Raw genomic sequence first — 18828 nt, 5'->3', positions numbered from 1 at the left:
TTAGAGGAGGAAAGGTGGTTTAACAAACAAGCTAACAATTCGCACACTCCAGACGCCTTTCCTAAGACTGAAGGTATAGCAAGCCCAACGACAGTGCCTGCCTCGCCCGGGGACATGCACCAGAAGACAGTCCTGCCACAATCACTTTCATACCCTCACTCCAGCTCATTTTGGATTAAGCGTTATTCAGCAATATTCAGATTCACCTTTTACCTTAACCCAAAGGAACTCGATAGACCTAAAAATCTGCTGTATCTGCCTAGTTCATCAGGGCAGTAAAACCTGCTTGGCTGAAGAACAGATGAGTGATGTTCTCTGGGATTTGGTCATAAAGTTAATAGTTTTGTTTGGGGTTTGCTCTGGACTGGGCGCAGAGACACAATGAAACAACATGTTCCAGCAAATAAATATCCTGTATTATTTACTTGTAACAATTTAACACAGATTTTTTATTTTTTATGTGAATAAAATTTAGTACATTGAATAGCTTTTTGGAGGTCTGTCTCCAGCGGACGAAGAAATCTGGCTGACCTGTGCTGCTTCAAGATCAAACATTCACTCGTTCAGTGCATAACATACATACCAGACAAAGGGTCCATGTGCAGCGCTGCAGGATCCAGAGGGATTATGGTAGTCTAAAATACGGGGGGGGGGGGTTTAATGTAGTTTTCCTACAAATAATTTCACCCAAAGAGGATGAGAGGACTTCCAAAATTCAAAAGTTAAATGACTAAGAAAAAATGTACAATGATTCATGTAAATTTTATAGACTCTTAAATCATGTATTGCATGCAGAGCCAGATTCCTTTCCGGTCACGTGAGTACACAAGGTAAATAAGCTTTGCAATTATTATCAATTATCTCTGAAGTGATTAATTTTCACAGATGGTATTTTTATGAAACTATACAAATCAGGTTAGCATATATCAGTGCGATAGTTATATTAGTTTTCTCTTTTAATGAAATAAAACTGTTGAATAAACAATTATGTTCCAGTGCTTATAAATATTAATATAAATCTTGGTCAGCTTTCAAAAGAAAGCTATTTTTTGAAAGACTTATTTGTCCCATAGTATATTTAATGAGCCATTGTATTGTCACTCAAAAGTGCATGAATTATACCTTGATAGAAGCAATTATACACAAAACAAATTATACACCCGTATGATTATCAAGAAGCTTGATAATATTCCCTAGCAGTAATCTTTGCATCACCTGTTCCTGTACCTCCTGCACAGTGTTAGGTAAATCCAACATGACAACCTCCGTCACTGGAGCCACCAGCTGAGCTCTCCCCATGGGCTGCCTCCCCCTTGCCTGGACCAGGCTGAGACCTCCGGGCTCTCTCCAGGGCTCTCTGCTTCTGCCTGTAAAATCCAGGTGCAGCAGCAAAAGGAAGTGAGGAGCAACCGCCAGAGCACAGGGCTATTGCTGGGTAAGCAGAGGTCTAACTCTGGAAATGCTTTAAAATTACAGGTTTTGGTCCCCTGTGCATTACCAGCTCAGCTGTTCTAACTCCTGCCTTTCATCCAACAATGCTCACATCTCTGTGCTGTACAGACTCCCACTTCTTGCTCAGCTGATGTTTTATTCTCCCCAGACACCCCCATCCTATTCCCTTATGAAAAGAAAAACATTCTTCAATGCGAGTGGGACCAGAAGCTAGAGAGGTTCAGAGGTGATGGCTCTACCATCAGTCACACCTTCAGACCAAGGGTCCATCTAGCCCAGTATCCTGCCTCCAGAAACACCCAGGAGAGGATGTCTTGACGTGGCAGTCATGAATTTCTCAGCCACTGCCCTCAACACAGTGTCAAACACCTTTTCTGAACAGCGCAGCTGCCTGCAGGCAGCTTCACACCCGTGTTAAACACTCGGTACCAAACAGTGCTTGTAAGGAAGCCCGTGTTGTCACCTGGCAGGTGCAGGTATTTCTTCCTCCATGTGCCTTTGATGCCACAAATGAGGTTAGAGAAAGAGCCCAGCTGTGAGTACGGGACGGAGGTGTCCAGTGCAAGGAGGAACGGATGGTGCCCCCCATGCTCTGTGCTTGGGGCTGCATCAGCCGCAGGGCAGTCACATCGCCCACACAGGCAGGAGCTCAGCTCTCCCATGGGAATTAATTTCCCAGGACTTACCTATGCACCAGAACTGGTCAACAAAAAAAAAGCTGTTCTGGAAGAATGTCCCACGGAGAGTTCCAGAAGAACTCTCTCTGGGTAATGATTAAAAATAGCTGAATTTAAAACATAGGCAAACTCTAGTCTCTCAATCCCACATCTGTCAGGCACTTGGGTTTAGTGTAAGGCTGTGTTAAATGGATATTTGAGGTTTTAATCTCCAATATAATGCCACTTTCAAGGTGAAAACCTTAGTTAGGGAGCCCCTGGGAGAGCCCTTGCTCATGCCTTTGCCAAGGAGTCTTGGCTATTGGTCTAAACTGATGACAAGGACATCTGTGTCACCAGATGACTGGTGTTATCCATGTTCACTTGCCTCCCCGATTCCTCCGTAAGGCAGACTTGATGAATGCCTATTGCTTTGGAAAGTATTAGCACTTCTCTCCCTTTTACAGAAAAAGTTAAGATTATTTTAAATATTTCTTGTGGTGAAATAGCAACTCTACTAAAAGCATTTCGTAATCTGTTCCCAGCTTTAAAGCTGTATGTACAAAAACCAGTGCAATATGTTTCGCTCTTGAGAAAATTTTAAATAAACATTTTCTCAGAGAGCGTAGGCAAATAAACTCCTCCTCATCCATACGATACATGTATTGTTTAGGGTGTCTCCCGTGGAGCAGCATAAATACTATCTAGACCTGAAGCCTAATGCCCATGTGGTTTTTCTCTGTGCAGAGGCTCTGGCATGAAGCTCAGGGACATCGAGCAGAGCCCAATAACAGCCAGGCTCACAGCCATGCAGATGCCCATCGACCCAAGGGTCTGCAGGGAGGAGGGAAGCAGCGAGGTGGGCAGGAGCCGGTTGTGGCGCTCAGCCATGTCCATCATGATGGCCTCCATCTGGAAGTGCGTGCCGATGATCCCACAGACGTGGAAAACTTGGTGGCTGTGCCCTGTAACAAAGCCAAAAGCACTCACGAAGAAACTCCTTGGGCTTCATTAAGACACCGCCGTGAGGGCTCAGCAGACCTTCTGCCTAGCATCCATTGCCTTTAAATATTTATTCTGCTAATTTCTGTGGCTTTTATCATTGCGCCACCAGAGCACAGAGATCTTCCTTTCCAAAATGCAGCCAGCTGTAATGGAAGCGAGGGACGTGCAGCTTGCTGCTGCGGTCCTGGCACACGCGATGTGCTAAGGAGCATTGTGCTTGTGCATGGCGTGGAGGGGGGAACAGGGAAAACCCCAGTGCGGCCAGGACTGCCATCCAGTCTCCTTGGTGGCTGCTCCTGCAGTGCCCTGACATGGCACTGTGAAGCACTGCTGTGCCACAGGTGAGGTTTTTTGCATGAGAAATGAGCGCTTTGTGGTCAAGAAACCCTCTGTGAAACATTTTGAAGACAGCACACTTCCGGAGCTGTTCCCACTTTACCTAGGCAGGACTGCTCTATCTTGTATGTAAAACATTTCAAATTTCCAGCAGGGAATATATTATAACCTCTGGGAGTCACTCATGCATTAATGCGCTTTCATCCTGAAAATAATGAGAAAACAATGCCAACTCACCCTTTCAGCACTTACTTACCAATATAATCAAAGTGTCCTGGCGCAAGTCTCTCTGGCAGATGGCTGGCGAAGATGAAGCAAGTGAGGAAGGCAAAGATGGTGTGCTTGTAGTGGACCAGGATCGCAGCCTCCGTGCAGCTCTCTGCCGCGCACAAGTAGAACTGCAGCAGCAGAGAGGCATCCGTGCAGGGGTACCGTGCAAAGGAAAGAGGGGAACAACACATTTCTAAAGGAGGCAGTGCCATTCCCTGAGCCCCCATCGTCTCCAGCTGCCCATCACCCAACACCAGGGCACACGGTGCAGGACCCAGGGCTCAGTACAAGAGCTGTTGCCTCCATTTCATGCAAGTCCCAGCCCCACACATCCTGTCCTTAAGACCTCACTGCAGCAAAATTCCCACCCTGCTCCAGTTTAGGAACTGGAAAACTTGCAGCTTTCAAAGGCAGTAACTTTCCAGCATAGGCAAAGTTTGAACGTAGCGCTTTGAAGTGGAAGGAATTTGCCTATCAGTAGGTGCAGGAAAAAATAATCAAATCTCTTTTCCTGCTGGAGTTTGTTTTCCTTTAAAAAAAAAGAAGGCTGGCATATTTTCCCAAATATTTTCAGACTAAGATGAAGCAGCTGATATTTCCAACCCTGCAGCAAGCAAATGCCTCGGTGCTGTGAATATGGGCCGTGGGAGGCGTACCCTGTAGAAGAGAGGGATGCTGTCGAAGAGGTACGGGTACACAAAGGCCAGGGTGCGGGAAGCCTTGCTGAACCTGGGCTGCTCCACCTCCAGAAACCTAGAGGCAAACAGAGAAGGTATTTGACATGGCACAGCACGGCAGATTAGGCTAACGTAAGCGCTGGATTCTGTTTGTCAGTCATTTGCTGGGGACCGTGAATTGCAGTATATAGGCTGCACATACATCCTTCCACAGACGACTGTGAATTCAGCCAGAGCAGTGCGGTTTTTGTCTGCTGAGAGTATTAATGCTGTGACCACCCTCAGCTCATGTGGCTGAATCTTCCCTGGTAGAACCCTGAGCTGGGGGAGGAAGGATTTAGGGGCCACCCTCCCCTGTTCTATGCTCTGACTCTCGCAGGTGCATCCCTGCAGCTCTGAAAACAGTCTTTTTTACACTATCCTGGCATGGCTGACTTTGCTTCTTTCACCATTGCTCATTAACCATTACCCATCAGCAGCTAGAAGCAGAGCTGGTCTTTAAACAGCTGCTGCCCCTGCAGTTGTTTTTAACTGAGTTTTCACTCTTGGTTTTGAATCCAAGCCTTCTGAGCACAGCAATCAAGGAGAATACATCTGCCTTGGTTTGGAAGGCTTTGTAGGTAATGCAGCATTCAGGCTGTGATTGTCACTGTTTGTTAATTAAGCTGTATTGCAGCTTATGTCTGAAATGCACGACGTATCACAGCATCCTTCTTTTTTACATCCTGCCAAGACTTTGCGATTGTCATTTCAGAGAATGCATGGAGAGAGTTACTGAAATCACAAAGTAAATTAATTAAACAAGTTACTTTTTAATGACATCACCATTATAATGTAAGAAGCAGCCTGTTGGTTATAATCATACCATATATGAGGAGGAAAGCATATGTCTGGACAGGGAATACTATTCTGTATTTTGTTCCCCCGGAAATCACGCTGCTGAAATGTAGGACATACTTCATAGCTGAAATCACAAAATAATTGACCACCCAGGTCCCCCAGAAAGCCATTAGAGAACCTGGAGCTGGGTTGCAAGCCCTGTGCCAAGCCCCAAGCCTGCTCTTGCCACATGGAGAACACAACTCAAATGAAACCTGGAGACAGAAAGCCCAGGGGAGCCTCGGAGATGCCCAGCAGCACATGCTGGCACAGCCGCCAGCCATCCTGCTCCATGCAGCATCTCCAGCCGCCCGCGGCAAGACCGGCACAGTCAACGTGCCCCACACCAACACCTGCCCCTCCGGCCACGGGGGCAGTTGGGGGGCAGCAGGGTGGCTGTCGGGATGCTCCCTCCCATGAGGAGGGCTCCAGCAGCGAGCCCATCACCCTGCCCTCCCGCCGCCGCCATGGGAGCTCCAGACCAGGAATGGAAAACCTCTCCCTCCAATGCCTCCCTGCTGGGAAAGACCAACTTTTGTAGGGTGTTAGCCCAATGTGGAAACAGGGAGATTAACTTGAGCAGAATTACAACAGACATGCCCACAAAGCAGAAGGGCTCAATCAATATGACCCAAAATACAAGTTGAAACCCCAACACTTCAACTTATGCTCAAGAGCCACTAACTGCATAAGGGCTTTCCTCTTGCTCCTCCTGGGTTTGGCCTTCCACCATGGCTTGTGGCTTGCTCAGAAGATGTCACAATGATGCTGAAGATGCCTCCTGCTCTATTTTTCTGCCGTATTTCTGCATGATTCCTGCTGTCTTTTCCTACTGTGGTTTCACCTGCCCAGGGCTGTACTTCCGTCCTGCTCGCCTGCTGCTGTGCGGTGCTGCGCTCACCCTTGCCACACATCTTCCCACTCCTTCGGCCACGTACCGATCCAACCTGCGCTCCTCTGTTGCCAAAACAGAGCCACTGTATTGCAGCCTGAGCGCACGGCCAGGCGCACGGTAACCCCGGGGACAGTGCCCTATTCACAGAGGATAGCGTGAGATGTAGCAGAGTTCAAGCGTACTCTGTTCTCAGCGTGAAAAACCCATACAGGTTTTTCTGCTTTCATGGGGATGTCCGCAAGGAGATGTCAAATTGTCAAGCAAAAAAGAAACCTTTTGTGCAGCTGCTCATCCTGCAGTAGGGGGGGATGCAGTTGGATGCTCTCTATTTCAGTGTGACAGAGGTATCTAGCATCACGTAAAGGATAAACACACTTATTTCATCCATCTGCATACATTTCCCTGTTTGGCAATTCAATGTTCCTAGGGCACAGGATGCAAAAACCAACCATACAAAAATTCTTACTGTCGGCTCATCAACCACCCATCTAGGATTGGAAAATTTTCCTGAGAAGTTGGTAAAATTTGGTGCAGCAGCTTAGCAAATGCCTTTCTTCAGATGCCCCACTGCAAGCCCCTGCCTTCATCACATTGCTGCATCCTCCTCTGCATTAACCCATACTCCCATTGACCTTCACAGGGCGCATGCGAGAGGCTGAGCATACTCTGCTGCTGCGTTTGGCCACGGTGCAGAAGCTCAGCCGGGCTCAGGAGCCCTTCCCTCAAAAGAACCTCTCTGAAACGGCCAGGCGCGCTGCTCACCTCTCCCTCCTCAAGTGACTCCAGTCCCTGGCAGTGCCACATGCGCCCAGGGCCGCCGGCAGCCACGGACCCTCCCCGTTCCTGAAGAGAACCCTGCCCAAGGTGCGGTTGGCGGAGCAGCCCCAACAGCATTGCTGTGCTGCTGCTGCTGAGCCCTCGGCGAGCCAGGCAGGAGCGGGAGTGCCTGGACAGGTCCCCTCCGAGCACAACCGGCTCGGTAGCATCACCGCCCATTGCACAATTCGGTTTTGGGTCTGCTCCCATCCAACCCCCCACACCTCGGAGGGACCTTTTGGCTGGTGTGACACAGCTGAGATGCTCACACGTGTGGGGCGTGCAGAGGGGCACGGGGCGAGAGCAGCTGCCGTGGGGACGCTGGCAGCCCAGTGTGCTGGGGCAGCATCCCCATGGCTAACGCGGTCTCCAGACATGACCCGGTGTGCGCAGGGTGCAGTGATGAATTACGGGGGCTCATACTCTGCTCACCACCGTGGGGGCAACCCAGCACCATTGCTGCTCCCCACTGGTATGGTATAGTCAGTATTCCTGCTCACCCAGGGATGCTTTGTTGATTTTTTTTTTTTAAGCCTACATTGGATGGATTTACTACTTCTCTAATGAAAATTACTGAGACAACAGGAAGTGCTATTCTATCACATAGCGATAGTTGCATGTGTTTCACATACCTGTACTTACAGTTTTGTAGTAGATAGATGCTGACAATTAAATTTGCAGATCAAGAATTTTTTTTAACAATCCAAATTAATCTGGAACTGATCTCAAGTTGCTGATATTTCCTAAGTGTTATCTTCAAGTGGTAAGTACTAGGATTAGCACATGATCAGTGAGCTTCGTTTGCTAAGCCCATCTAATGAGACAATAAAGAGACGCACAAGACAAAAATAAGAGGGGGAAAAGAGAAAAAGAAAGAGAAAGAAATGAGGAATATAAGGAAAAAAATACCAAGCCCCAACTGGCATCATCCACTGAGTGATCCAAGAGAGACCCTTGAGTTTGCAGTACTGCTCAGTAATACCAAGGATAGGTCCAAATCTTCTACCGCAGGGAGTTACTCCAGTGACTAACCCACAGACTAAAAGGCAAGTAAATCCTCCTGTACTCAACAGACACTTAAATGAGCCAAATTTGCAGGATCCGCAAGGAATATTGAGAGCTTGGCACTCTCCCTCTTGGGAAAACATGGCGATGCTCAGCTGCATCCCACCCTCTTGCAGTGGACCCAGCCAGGCAGCGTGATTTCTTCCTGCTGTGTTTGCCAGGGCATGGGAGCATCTTTCTCCCTGCCGAGGCAGCAGCATCGAAACACAGCACTGTGCTGTGGGGGTCCTGGGGGGGCTGCCCAGGCCACAGCAGCTGGGGAGGAAAAGACCCCTGGGGTTACGTGATGCTGCGACAGGTGACCACATGCCAAAGACACCCCAAAATACAATGACACCCCAAAATAGAAGGAAGGAATAATGCCAAATTATTTGCACTGCTTGTGAAAATAGGAATTGTACGTTTTGCAAAGCAAACTGTGTGTCATTGCAATGACAGACATGAGTGCTTTACAAACACAGCCTTCGGGGGGTATCTACCATAAATTAAGCAAAACCCAATCCAGCTAGAGATCTAGCACAGCATGTATCACTGGAAATCAGCCAAAGAGTTTAGACATTTGAGTTATTCCAAACAAATTGTCGAATGCCATTCAGGAACAAAATACCATGTACACAATGCTGCTCATGCTTTAAAAATTATGCAATCGGCTGCGAGAATGTTGAAGTTCCTCCTCTGCAAATCTGTTATACACACATATAAAAAATATAAACACACACACACAAGCACATATAAACACACCCTCACGCACACAGCACTTAGGCTGATACATGCCTTTGGCAGGACCAATGTCATGTTTAAACCTAAAGACATGCTTAAATGTTGGGGGCACTGGAGCCCACCCCTTTTTGCAGGTTATATTAGAAAAACAACGGCCTGAACAAGGTCCTGGAGGTGGGTATCTTCCTGCCAGGCATACACCATACAAAATTACCTTTTGAACTTTCAAAAATTAAAGCTACTTCATTTGTTTGCATTTTTGATCATCAAACTTTCCTAGTGCCCACACGCAACACACTTCCAAAGCCAAAAGTCCTCTTCTTCCCCTTCCTAAGCCGAAGGCTCATATTGTTACAATACAGCCTGTAATTGAAAAGCTTTTTTAATAATACTAATTAATGATTATGCTGTAGTCATCATGGCAGATAAAGCAGGGGCTTACCTGGAATAGCAGGACAGACTGGTGCTAACGACAGTGTTAAACACGGCAATGGGGATGTAGCAGTGGTGGAAAGTGCTGTTGACCCATTCTGCTGGGAAAATGTATGCTGAGTATGCCAGTGCAGACCCTGGAAATATAGGAGGTGCTCAGTTAGTTCCAGGTCCTGCTAGGACCTTCAGCATTCTCATGGGCACAGCTGTGAACCTTCAAACTGGCGCTTGGCATTAGGTGCTTTCAAGAAAGGGAGATATTAATTAAGGTAGAGGAGCGGCTAAGTAGCTATGGAGAGCATCAGGCAGACGCCCCGACAGCCAGCTCCTGCAGACGCCTTTCCCTGGGGAGCTGGAGGCACGTTGTGCCATGCAAAGACCCTGGCTGCTGCTGCTTACTCGGGGCTTGCAGCCCAGCAAGGTGCCACCGACTTCACTGACAGCATTTGTCTTTAATGTGTTTTTTTTCCTTACTCTATTTACTACAAAGACCGAAGAGTGTCACACAGCCAGGCCTCTGTCCCAGGGCTGCCCAGTATGAAATCCAGGCCCAAATTATTATTTGTGGCAGCATCAGAGATGCTTCACTGTCCCTCCCAAGCACCAGGCTGCAGGGAGGAGGAAGAGGAGGAGTGGAAACTACACGCAAGCAGCCACCAGCTCTGCTTGTCTGGTGGGTACAAGCCATCTGAGCACCCGGGGTTCAGCCCCCTCCCTGATGCCTCCCTGTGCTTCAGCTCCTGCTGCCCCAGGGAAGTGCTGGGGTCTGGCACCCCACCAAAACCTCCACAGACATGCCCGTCCCTACCCAAGCTGTACATGCTGAGAGCCGCGTAATCGAAGAAGTAGCAGATGTGCCGGGCGCGGGTGGACATGGTGCTGAAGGTGTGGGCACAGCTGGAGGCGAGGGGGTAGATGCAGCAGGTCAGCAGGTAGGCAAGGAGGGGCCAGGAGTGGGGGTCCTCCCGGCCCCCCGGCCCCCGCAGCCGCCCCACCAGGGTCCACACGAAGTACCTGTGGGTTGGAGGAAGGTGAGCATTGCACCCTGGGGTGTCCCCCGTCCCTGCTCCCCTAGCCTTGCTCCCACCACAGAGACCTACCACCTCCTCCCACAGATGCTGAAGACCCAGAGCACGGTACCTACCAGGCAGGCACAAAATGCGTCCAGATATTTAGAGTCTCATTCGTCATTTGGAAGACGCTGAGGAGGCAGTCTGCTGCCGAGCTTCTGGGGGGGCGATACCCAAAGAGGATCCCCTGCTCCTGGTACCCCTGCAAGGCAAAGACTGGCACTGGTGGCAGTTGGAGGAGAAGGAAGGAAGGCTGCTGAAAGGCTGCCTGTGATTCAGGACCCAGGACCCTGCTACGAGGACAGAACCGTGTCCCCTCTGCCATGGGAGGTGGTCCGGGGGAGGGGCTGCCCGTCACCTCCCCAAATCCCGCCAAGCTTTGGGCTTAGGGAAGAAAAGCTCTTCTCTGACCTTAGGCACTTGGTTGATGCTAAGCAGCCGGGGTAACTTGAGGCTCAGCATTGCGCAGATCAGGGCTCCAGCTCCAAGGGACGTTTTCGGCTCGGCTTCCCTGGGGACGAGCCCCGGCAGTGCCTCACACCTCGCCTGGCTGCATCTCACACCCCGCTGGGGAAGCGATGGTATGGGGACAAGGCTGCCCTGTGACGGTCAAAGCAATGCTCCTCGAGCTCAGGATGGGTGGCCTGGGGGAGATGAGCATTCGTGGGGACATGGCACAGTGTCTCCATGCAGGGTCCCAAACCCGCACGTGGCTAAATGCTTCCTGGGGGCTTCCCATGGCATGGGGAGGGGAGATGGCATCCATCCCTGCAGGGGATGTTGGGATCCCTCCCTACCACCCATACCCGAAAGGGGCAGGGGGAGAAGGACAGCATGTCCCTGTGCCCACCACCCCGAGGGACTGACCCCCGCTATTATCACCCCAACAGAGCCAGGGATGATGCAGGAACAAGTGCCCATGTCCCCGGAGCACCTCAAAGTTGCACAAAAAGCCCTGGGCATGGGCTGGGGGACTGCGGGGTGCAGGCAGGTCCCCTCAGGGAAGCTGGGAGGACACAGGGTCCCAGGCAGCACCTGGGCTGGTTCCCCTCTGCCAGCTCCCCATCGAACATCCTGGTACATCGACGGTGCAGCCCCTCCGGCCCCAACGTCTCCCTCTCTTACCTGCTGATGGCTTTGGCAGCGCTGCCTCTCCGCCCTCCGCCTCCACCTCCGGTCTGTGAAATAAAGGTGAAAAAGAAAATCATCATCTCTTGTGCCCTTCTGCAAGGGAGCACCTGGCCCAGGGGAAGCTGGGTGAGAAGGGAGCCCGAGGCTCGGCTTGTGAGATCAGCCTCCTGAGAGCTGCTCCTGGGATGGCGATTCGGCTGCCCCAGCCATCCCGTAACTTCACATCGGGACACACCGAGTTTCAGCCATCAGCACGCGTTGCCAGTGCCGCACAGAGACTGGCTAGTCCCAAATAAACCCCTTTGCTGCCCTTTCCTGGCCCCTGGCATTACCCTTCGTCTTCCCCTGCTCTTCCTCCCCACCCATACTCTACCTCTCCTCACGGCCAAGCAGCTCTGGTACAACACGGGCAAAATGCCATGGGCCACCGTGTGCAGGGAGTGCCTGGAGAGAGGGAGGTGGCTGGGAGGCGGTTAACAGAAAGGAAAAAATTAACGAGGCAAGAGAGCAATAAACCTGACATAAAATAAAACTGGAAATGCCTTTAGTTAAAGATTAGACTTAAATCAGGAGCTTTTTTCTCAGCTGTTGAACTACAAGCACACTGCCTTAAAGCTATGCAGAGCCTGAAGCCCCCCCCTCCCCAGTATTCCTGCACTTCTCCATGGGGAAAAGGGACCTGAACCCTGCGGTGGCCTCCAGAGCCTCAGGACCCAGCTGGAGGGCAGGGAACGAGGGCAGGGAACGAGGGCTGCAGTCGGTTATTTGCATGCTCCAGAAATAAAGGGCAGCCTGGCACAGAGGCAGCCTTTGCCTATCCCTGCTGCATGGCTGATATAAACACAAATGAAGGTGATGATGGGATGGAACAAAAATAATGTCTGTTATCTCAGTGAAGCCAAGGAAGCCGCACAAGCTCTTCACAAAGGCACGTCGCGAGGTGCAGGAGCCCTGATTTGCAAAGAGCCCTTGGATGGGAGCCCCAGGCTGGGTGCACTTGGGTGCAACCCAGGCAAACCATGCCTAAAGCAGGGAGCCTGTCCCCTGTGCCCACCGCACGCCAGGCTGCCTCCACAGAAGGACGTGGGAAGCACCCGGCCCAGCCTTAACGAAGAACTTGTATTTTTAAAAGCAAAATGAGTCACCGGAGCTGCGGGGTGCAGCAGCAGCCCAGGCACACCCTGCAGTCCCGTGTTTTCCTCCTCCTTCAGCTGACTTTTTCCACCCGGAGAGCAGTGCTCCGGTGGCAGCGGTGTGGGATGAGGGATGTCTCCTCCTCCTCCTCCTCCTCATCCCCCCATGGCCATGCACAAAGCCCTGTGGGGATGTCAGGCACCGCAGGCTGCAGGTCCAGCCCGGGAGCCTTTGGTTTGCGCCGAGTTCAGCCAGGGAACGTTCCTGCCTGGCACCGGCTTTCACCCTTAAAGGCTGCGGTTTGTCTCTGGCGAGAGGACCCCTGACACGTCCCCTGTCACCGTCCCTCCGCCGCGTGTCCAGACTTGGCTCCAGCGTGCGTGGAGCGTGGCTGCAGCAGCTCTCGCACGGCACAGCTCTCCCCGCCAGCACCAGCCGGCAGCCGGTGCCTTTCAATGGAGGGAAAAATATTTTTAGCTGTTAATTATTAACTTTTATGACTTACGGCGGCACAAGGAGAGAGACTAGTTGAACTGTAAAACTAGCGTCTGGGCTCCTTTGAGTGCTCGGCCCCAGCATCAGCAGCACGGGACATGCCAAGACCTTTTCCAGCAGAACAACAGAGGCTTTGTAGGAGGTTGTTATTGCTGCGGGTGGCTGCTGGTATCTGCTCGGGATCTGAGATGAGCAGGCAGCTCCGAGCATACGCATAAGCTCAAGGCTTTCCAAAATCAGTGCGTCTCAGGCACGTGCTTGAGCTCTTTGCCAGACCCAGTGCTTTCACTCGTCCTCCTCGGGGGACGGCCACGTCTCAGCGCCCGTCCCGCTCCTAAAACGCTGCCGAGTGAAACTTCCATAAATTCTGCAAGCGACCAGCACAGCCATGAGCTGCTGGTGCTGTAGGAGGGCAGAGAAAAAGCAAAGTCCTGCCGGCCCCCGCAGCACCGTCCCTGTCACACACAGCTCCTTCCCACCTTCATCTTCTCACGGCGCGTGTGAAAAACTCCCAGCCTCCGGGTGCAGACCCACGGGTGAGCATCGTGCCGTGCAAACCCCCAGCATCCCCGGAGTAGCGTGAAAAGCAGCAAGCCAAAACGATTCAGGGGAAAAAGCAGAGCGGCCGGTACTTACGGCGCTGCTCCCAGGAGCGGGGCTGGGTCGGATGCTGTGTTATCGCCGGCGCTGGCTCTGGGAGACCGTATTACTCATCTGTGTACAAACACAGCCCACATGGCCCAGCCGCGTTGGAAGCCTGGCCGGGGCGTAGGCAGCCAAGCGAGCGGGCTGGGGCAGGTTTTGCCAAAACCAGCAGCCCGGCAGGAAGGGCAAGGAAGCTCTGTCAAACCCCCTGCTTGCTGCTGGCACCCGGCGGGACCGTCCCCGCACCCCAGCTGGGCTCGGGGGGAAGGACGCGACGGAGGTCAGCCCCGCCGGCTGCTTTCCCAGATTAGGAGCAAATTAATTCTGGCTCGTCTTTTAGTGGAACAGGAAAAAGGCAACAAAATAAAACCGGAAATAACTGTGGCCAAATGCTCTCAGATTGTGCTCTGGATTAGCTTCAGCCGGGCTGCAAGGAAATGGAATACGGGCAGGAAAAAATATTAACTCACAGACCTCCCTGTGCATCTTCAGCTCCCAGGCCCTTCTGCTTTAGCACCGGAAAACACCCGAAACTTGCTTAACTGCCTCCAAGGAGACTGTAAAGTTAAAACCCTCCTGTAGATGAAGAGGGAGGTGCTCCCAAACTGGAAAGAGTTCTTACATAGTTCCCAGCTGGACAGAGGACCACAGCCGGCTGGGCGATGGGGGTCCCCTCGGTCACCGCGGAGCCGGAGCCACCGGCTCTCCCCACGCCTGTGCCGGCTGCAAACCCCAGCGCAGTTCCCCTTCTCCTCCCCGATAAAGCCTCTATTTTTACTGCAGCCGTTGGTAACATGTTTCACAATATCTGAATAGAGCAGTAGATTGAGTACTGCGAGTCGCTGGAGAGGGTTGCATGGGCATTGCTCCTGTATTATTAAGTAGTTGGAAGAACTGGAGCCTAGCGTAATGCACTGCTCACGGGTCACGGGGAGAAGCATTAAGGGTCATATGAAATCAGGGCTGGTGAATGTACAGCACTATCCTGCATTTTAATCACAAGGGAAAGTCTCTTGACATCAGTTTCTGGGTGTAAGCGTATTAACCCTCCTTTGCCAGCATTGCAGCACAGCTTCCCCTTGGACAACGGCTTCCCAGGGCTCTGCCATCTCCTTTCGGGTGCTGTTCCCACCATGAGGGATGCCCCAGAGCTGAGAGCATGCCCGTTTCCCCATGTCAGAGCCTCGCTGGCTGACCCACCGGCGGGAGGCAGCTATGGGATGGGCACGGGGATTTGCACCAACGGGTCCAGTAACAGGTTCCTTAACGAGGGGACCCCCATGCAGAGAGCCAGATGCCACCTGCAAAACCCAAACCCTGTGGCCATGACCTCTGCTACCATGAAATTCATCCCTGGCAGCAAACAGGAGCTCAGGAGATGAGCCAGGGATGTGGGGACGGATGGGTGCCAGCAGAAGCCGATGCTTACGCTTCGGCGTGAGCCCATGCAAGGCTGGGTTTATAAACAGCCCTTTTATTTGGATGAAGAAAGTAAAGCCGTCCCCAGGCAGTAGAAGGAAGACAATTTCATCACAGCATTGCTCAGAGGAGGAGCTGTATCATGGATAACCGGGCACCTCTGGGTCACCCACAGCTCCTGCAGCGTTTTTTCCCCCTTGCCAGCAAATTAGCACAAAATTAGGATTTATTTTGCAGGCACGGGGTGGGTGAGGCCATGGCCGGGCTGCGCACACACACGTCTGCATCCAGCTGCGGGGCAGGGGACAGCTCGGCTCCTGGGGCAGATTGTCACTGACTTCATACCCTGCAGCCCCCGTCCCCGCAGGGCTCCGGGCCAGGAGAGAGGTGAGCAGGAGGAAAACACTGCCTCTCTGCCCATTCCATGCTTTTGGCATTAAGCATGTGTTTTAAACCATCTCCTGGGCTCTTTTTTCCTCCAAACCATTGACCGCAGAGACCAAGATGCAGATTTACTCTACTTACCCCCTCGCCTGCCTGGGTTTATGAGCTGCAGCCAGTCAAATGAGCTGGAAAGGATGAAGTCTGCTGTTGCACCGTAATAAAACCATAAAAAACTTTAAAATTACTCCTGATTGTTTTTACACGATCATTGACACAAACCCATCAGATAATCCAGCCGCATTCATTCGCACTGGCAGCTCGTGCACTGGCAGCAGCTCTGCCTAGCAGCGGCGGAGGAGAGATTTTATACCCGAGTACTTTGACCCTGCTTTGGGCATGACCTCCAGCCCGAGGCAGGACTTTCTTCTCAGCACCGTGCCCGTGTACAAGCAGCCTAGGAAACCTCATGTTTCCAAAACCAGTGTTTTCAGCGCTTGCAAAGGCTGTGCCAGCCCCGTGGTGCCTCCCATGGAACTGGTGCAACGAGTTTCAAACCTTCCCGGCACTGAATGGCTGAACCTCCAGCTACGTTTTTTGCAGCAAAACAGAATCCAAGCTGAACTACAATCATGCGAGCGGGACATCCCGGGGATCTGGAAACCAGCAGCGAGCACAAACCAGCCAAGAGCTTTTACGGAGGGTATTAAAAGCCAGAGAGGATGAAAAATGAAAAATTGGTATTTGAGTAGTGGCCAGATCCTGCTGCCCTGCTCTGTCGTTCATGGAGAACAGTGTGAGCTGAGTGTGGCCGAGCACAGGGAGCACCGCTGATCTGGGGGGGTCACGGCAGCTCTAGGTGCGTGCTGTGGGCAAGGGGTACCTGCAGGAAAGCCCCAAACAGGGTGCCCAGTGCAGGTTTTGGGGGGGCCCAGCTTGGCCCAGCAGGCAACTGCTGGAACTGGGTGCTGAGCAGTGCCAGTGGGGACATCCTGCGGCTTGGGGACAGGGACAGTGCTGGCTCTGCCGCCACTTTGCCAGCAGCCCTGGAGCACCGCATGGCCTGGGGAGCACTAAGGGCACACGCATACCCCTGCACATTACCCGTCCCCCAAGCTGCGCACAGACACGGCCCCGTGCAGATGTGCAGACCCACCCCCGCTGTGCACACCCAGCCCCAGATGTTCACAGCCACCCCTGCAGATGTGCACATCCACCTCCTAGGTGTGCACACACCCCTGCCTACGTGCACCCCCCAGACATGCCCTTGCACTCCCCCGTGCAGATGTGACCACCCCACGCAGCCCCTGCACAGCCTGGGGACAGCCACCACCCAAGGGGCAGGGGATGCTGGTGGCCCCCGCGCAAGGGACCGGAGCGGAGGCCGTGTCGTGGGTGCCAGCGCTCATCCCACCCGCGGTCTCAGCTCATGAATCCAGGCTGCATCCCCCCCTGCACTCACCAGCACAGCGTGCTCTGGTTTTAATCACTCCCTGGTTTTTATTTGACTTATAACTGGGCAGCAGGAGCGTAAAGGTGACTTTTCCCTGCTGGCCATATCCCAGAAAAACTGCGTCTGTTTGCTGAACTGTAGACAAACATCCACCCTCAAAAAAAAAATGACTCAGTGGGAGCTGTGGAGGCAGCCGGACCTGCCTGTAAAGCCCTGCCAACCCGGGGGAGAGCCTCGGCAGGCTGCCGAGCCCCCAGGCACCCACACTGCCCCAGCCCTGGAAGCTGCAGGCTGACCCCAGCTTTCAGGCTGAGCAGCTCGCAGGGCAGAGTCCGGCCCTCGCAAGGCTGTGCCTGGGCTGTACTCCCACCGCCCAGCTCTGCCCGTGTCTGACACACAGGGGAGTGATGGCAAGGTGCTCCAAGCAAGTATTTCTTCTTTTTTTTTTAGTCTTTAAATTAACTGGAGAGTCCGGGCACAGACTTTCCCAAAGTTTCTGTCGAGGGGTGAAGACCAAGCGTGGGAAAGGTTCCCCCCAAACCAGAAAGTGTCCAAGCACGTGAAAGCCATTGCACGGGAGGATTGAGGAGCATCCCTGGCCCCACAGCCATCAAGAGCTGCGGGTCAGACACACAGTTCCCCACAGAGCCAGGAACCAGCGTAGGCAGAGGTGATCCTCCAGGATCTCTCGCCCTTGCCCTGCCCAAAACCTGCTGCGTGGCCCCATCGGTCCCCCACCACCCCTGGGTGACAGGGCCAACAGTGCCTGGCACAGCAGTGGCTCCACCGGCCGGTGCTGAGCCCCTGTGCCAGATCCTGGAGGGGGGGGGCACTGCGGCCAGAGGGAGCCTGGTCTCCCGTCCTCCTCCTCCTCATCGCAAAGGGGACCTTGTCAGGGCAGTGCTGGCTCATCCCTTCCCTCCTGGCCAGGTTACCCAGAGAGGAGCTGCCGCTGCCTCCTCTCCGTGCAGCATCGCGACAGAGCCGCTAACAGGAGGTGCAAAGGGAGAACTAGTTAATATTTAATTTAGCCCTAAGCCCGCATGTTTAATTACACACATTTAATTCTTTGCCGTGTTATTCATGGTCTACCGCAAGTGCCGCCTTTTCAGTGCAAACCCCGCTGGGGGCCGACCCGGTGTGTCCCATCTCCTGCAGCCCTGCGGGGCCCGATCCTGCTGTGCCTGAGTGCCGGGCAGAGCACGTGTGGATGCCCATGGAGGACAAGGGCTCCCACTGCAACCTCTGCCTGTGCTGCCTGCACTTTGGCAGCATCATCTTTGCAGCAGGCATTGCTGCCAGCAGGGCTGACACTGCTGGGCACGACCACAGCGCAAATACCAACAAGGGACAATTCACAAGGTGACAACCGTGGAATAGGAATGCAACGGTTTCTTCTGCTGCTCCGAGTTGTTTTTTCCCCATAAAAGGGAGTTAGTCGTCTATAAAGTCAGTTGTTGTGAGCTGGAGCTATTCTAAATGAAGGCAATCAGTTGTTCCAGACCTTGTGCTAGCTCACAGCAAAGCGGAGCCGAGCTCATGATGTGCCTGACTTGCAGAATTGCAAAATGTCCGTAGGTGACCCGGGGCTGCAGCGTGTCCCACGGCCCCCTGCTTCGGTGGGCGTTAATGGCCTGTGCTGCCAGCGGGACCCGCACACATGAGCAGCTCCCCGAGCGCACCACAAGCCCGCTGGCACCAGCAGACCTCTGCTGCAGTCAGGGCAACTAAAGGCTTTACAGAAATCGTTGCAAATAACAGAGCAGGATGGGTAAAAGCAGGTGGCACTCACAAGCCGAGCAGGATCCCTGTCCCTACCCCCTTCTGCAACGGGCAGGGAAAGCTGGGGTGAGAGTGGCTGGGGGCTTTGCTACAGGATGGGGTCACTCTGGGAACA

At 52.8% G+C, this 18828-nt stretch overlaps 1 protein-coding gene across 2 annotated transcripts; it reads right to left on the bottom strand.

The window, feature by feature from the left end:
- Positions 1-656: 656 nt before the first annotated feature.
- PAQR5 (progestin and adipoQ receptor family member 5) lies at positions 657-14211 on the bottom strand. 2 transcript variants are annotated; one of them, XM_069798689.1, is made up of 9 exons: positions 13670-14211; positions 11399-11451; positions 10685-10917; positions 10348-10475; positions 10012-10217; positions 9214-9340; positions 4376-4472; positions 3706-3847; positions 657-3073 (listed from the first exon to the last, which is right to left on the bottom strand). In XM_069798689.1, exons 3-9 carry the CDS (start codon positions 10733-10735, stop codon positions 2826-2828), a joined length of 999 nt encoding a protein of 332 aa, XP_069654790.1. In that variant the 5' UTR covers positions 10736-10917; positions 11399-11451; positions 13670-14211; the 3' UTR covers positions 657-2825. The 2 variants fall into 2 exon arrangements, with proteins under 2 accessions (XP_069654790.1, XP_069654791.1); XM_069798690.1 differs by lacking the exon at positions 13670-14211 and adding an exon at positions 13044-13632.
- Between the last annotated feature and the right edge of the window lie 4617 nt (positions 14212-18828).

Source organism: Haliaeetus albicilla, chromosome 12 (genome assembly GCF_947461875.1).
Source record: "Haliaeetus albicilla chromosome 12, bHalAlb1.1, whole genome shotgun sequence".
Lineage (NCBI taxonomy): Eukaryota > Metazoa > Chordata > Aves > Accipitriformes > Accipitridae > Haliaeetus > Haliaeetus albicilla.
The sequence above is the reverse complement of the archived record's forward strand: the minus strand, read 5'-3'. Positions and strand labels throughout refer to the sequence as shown.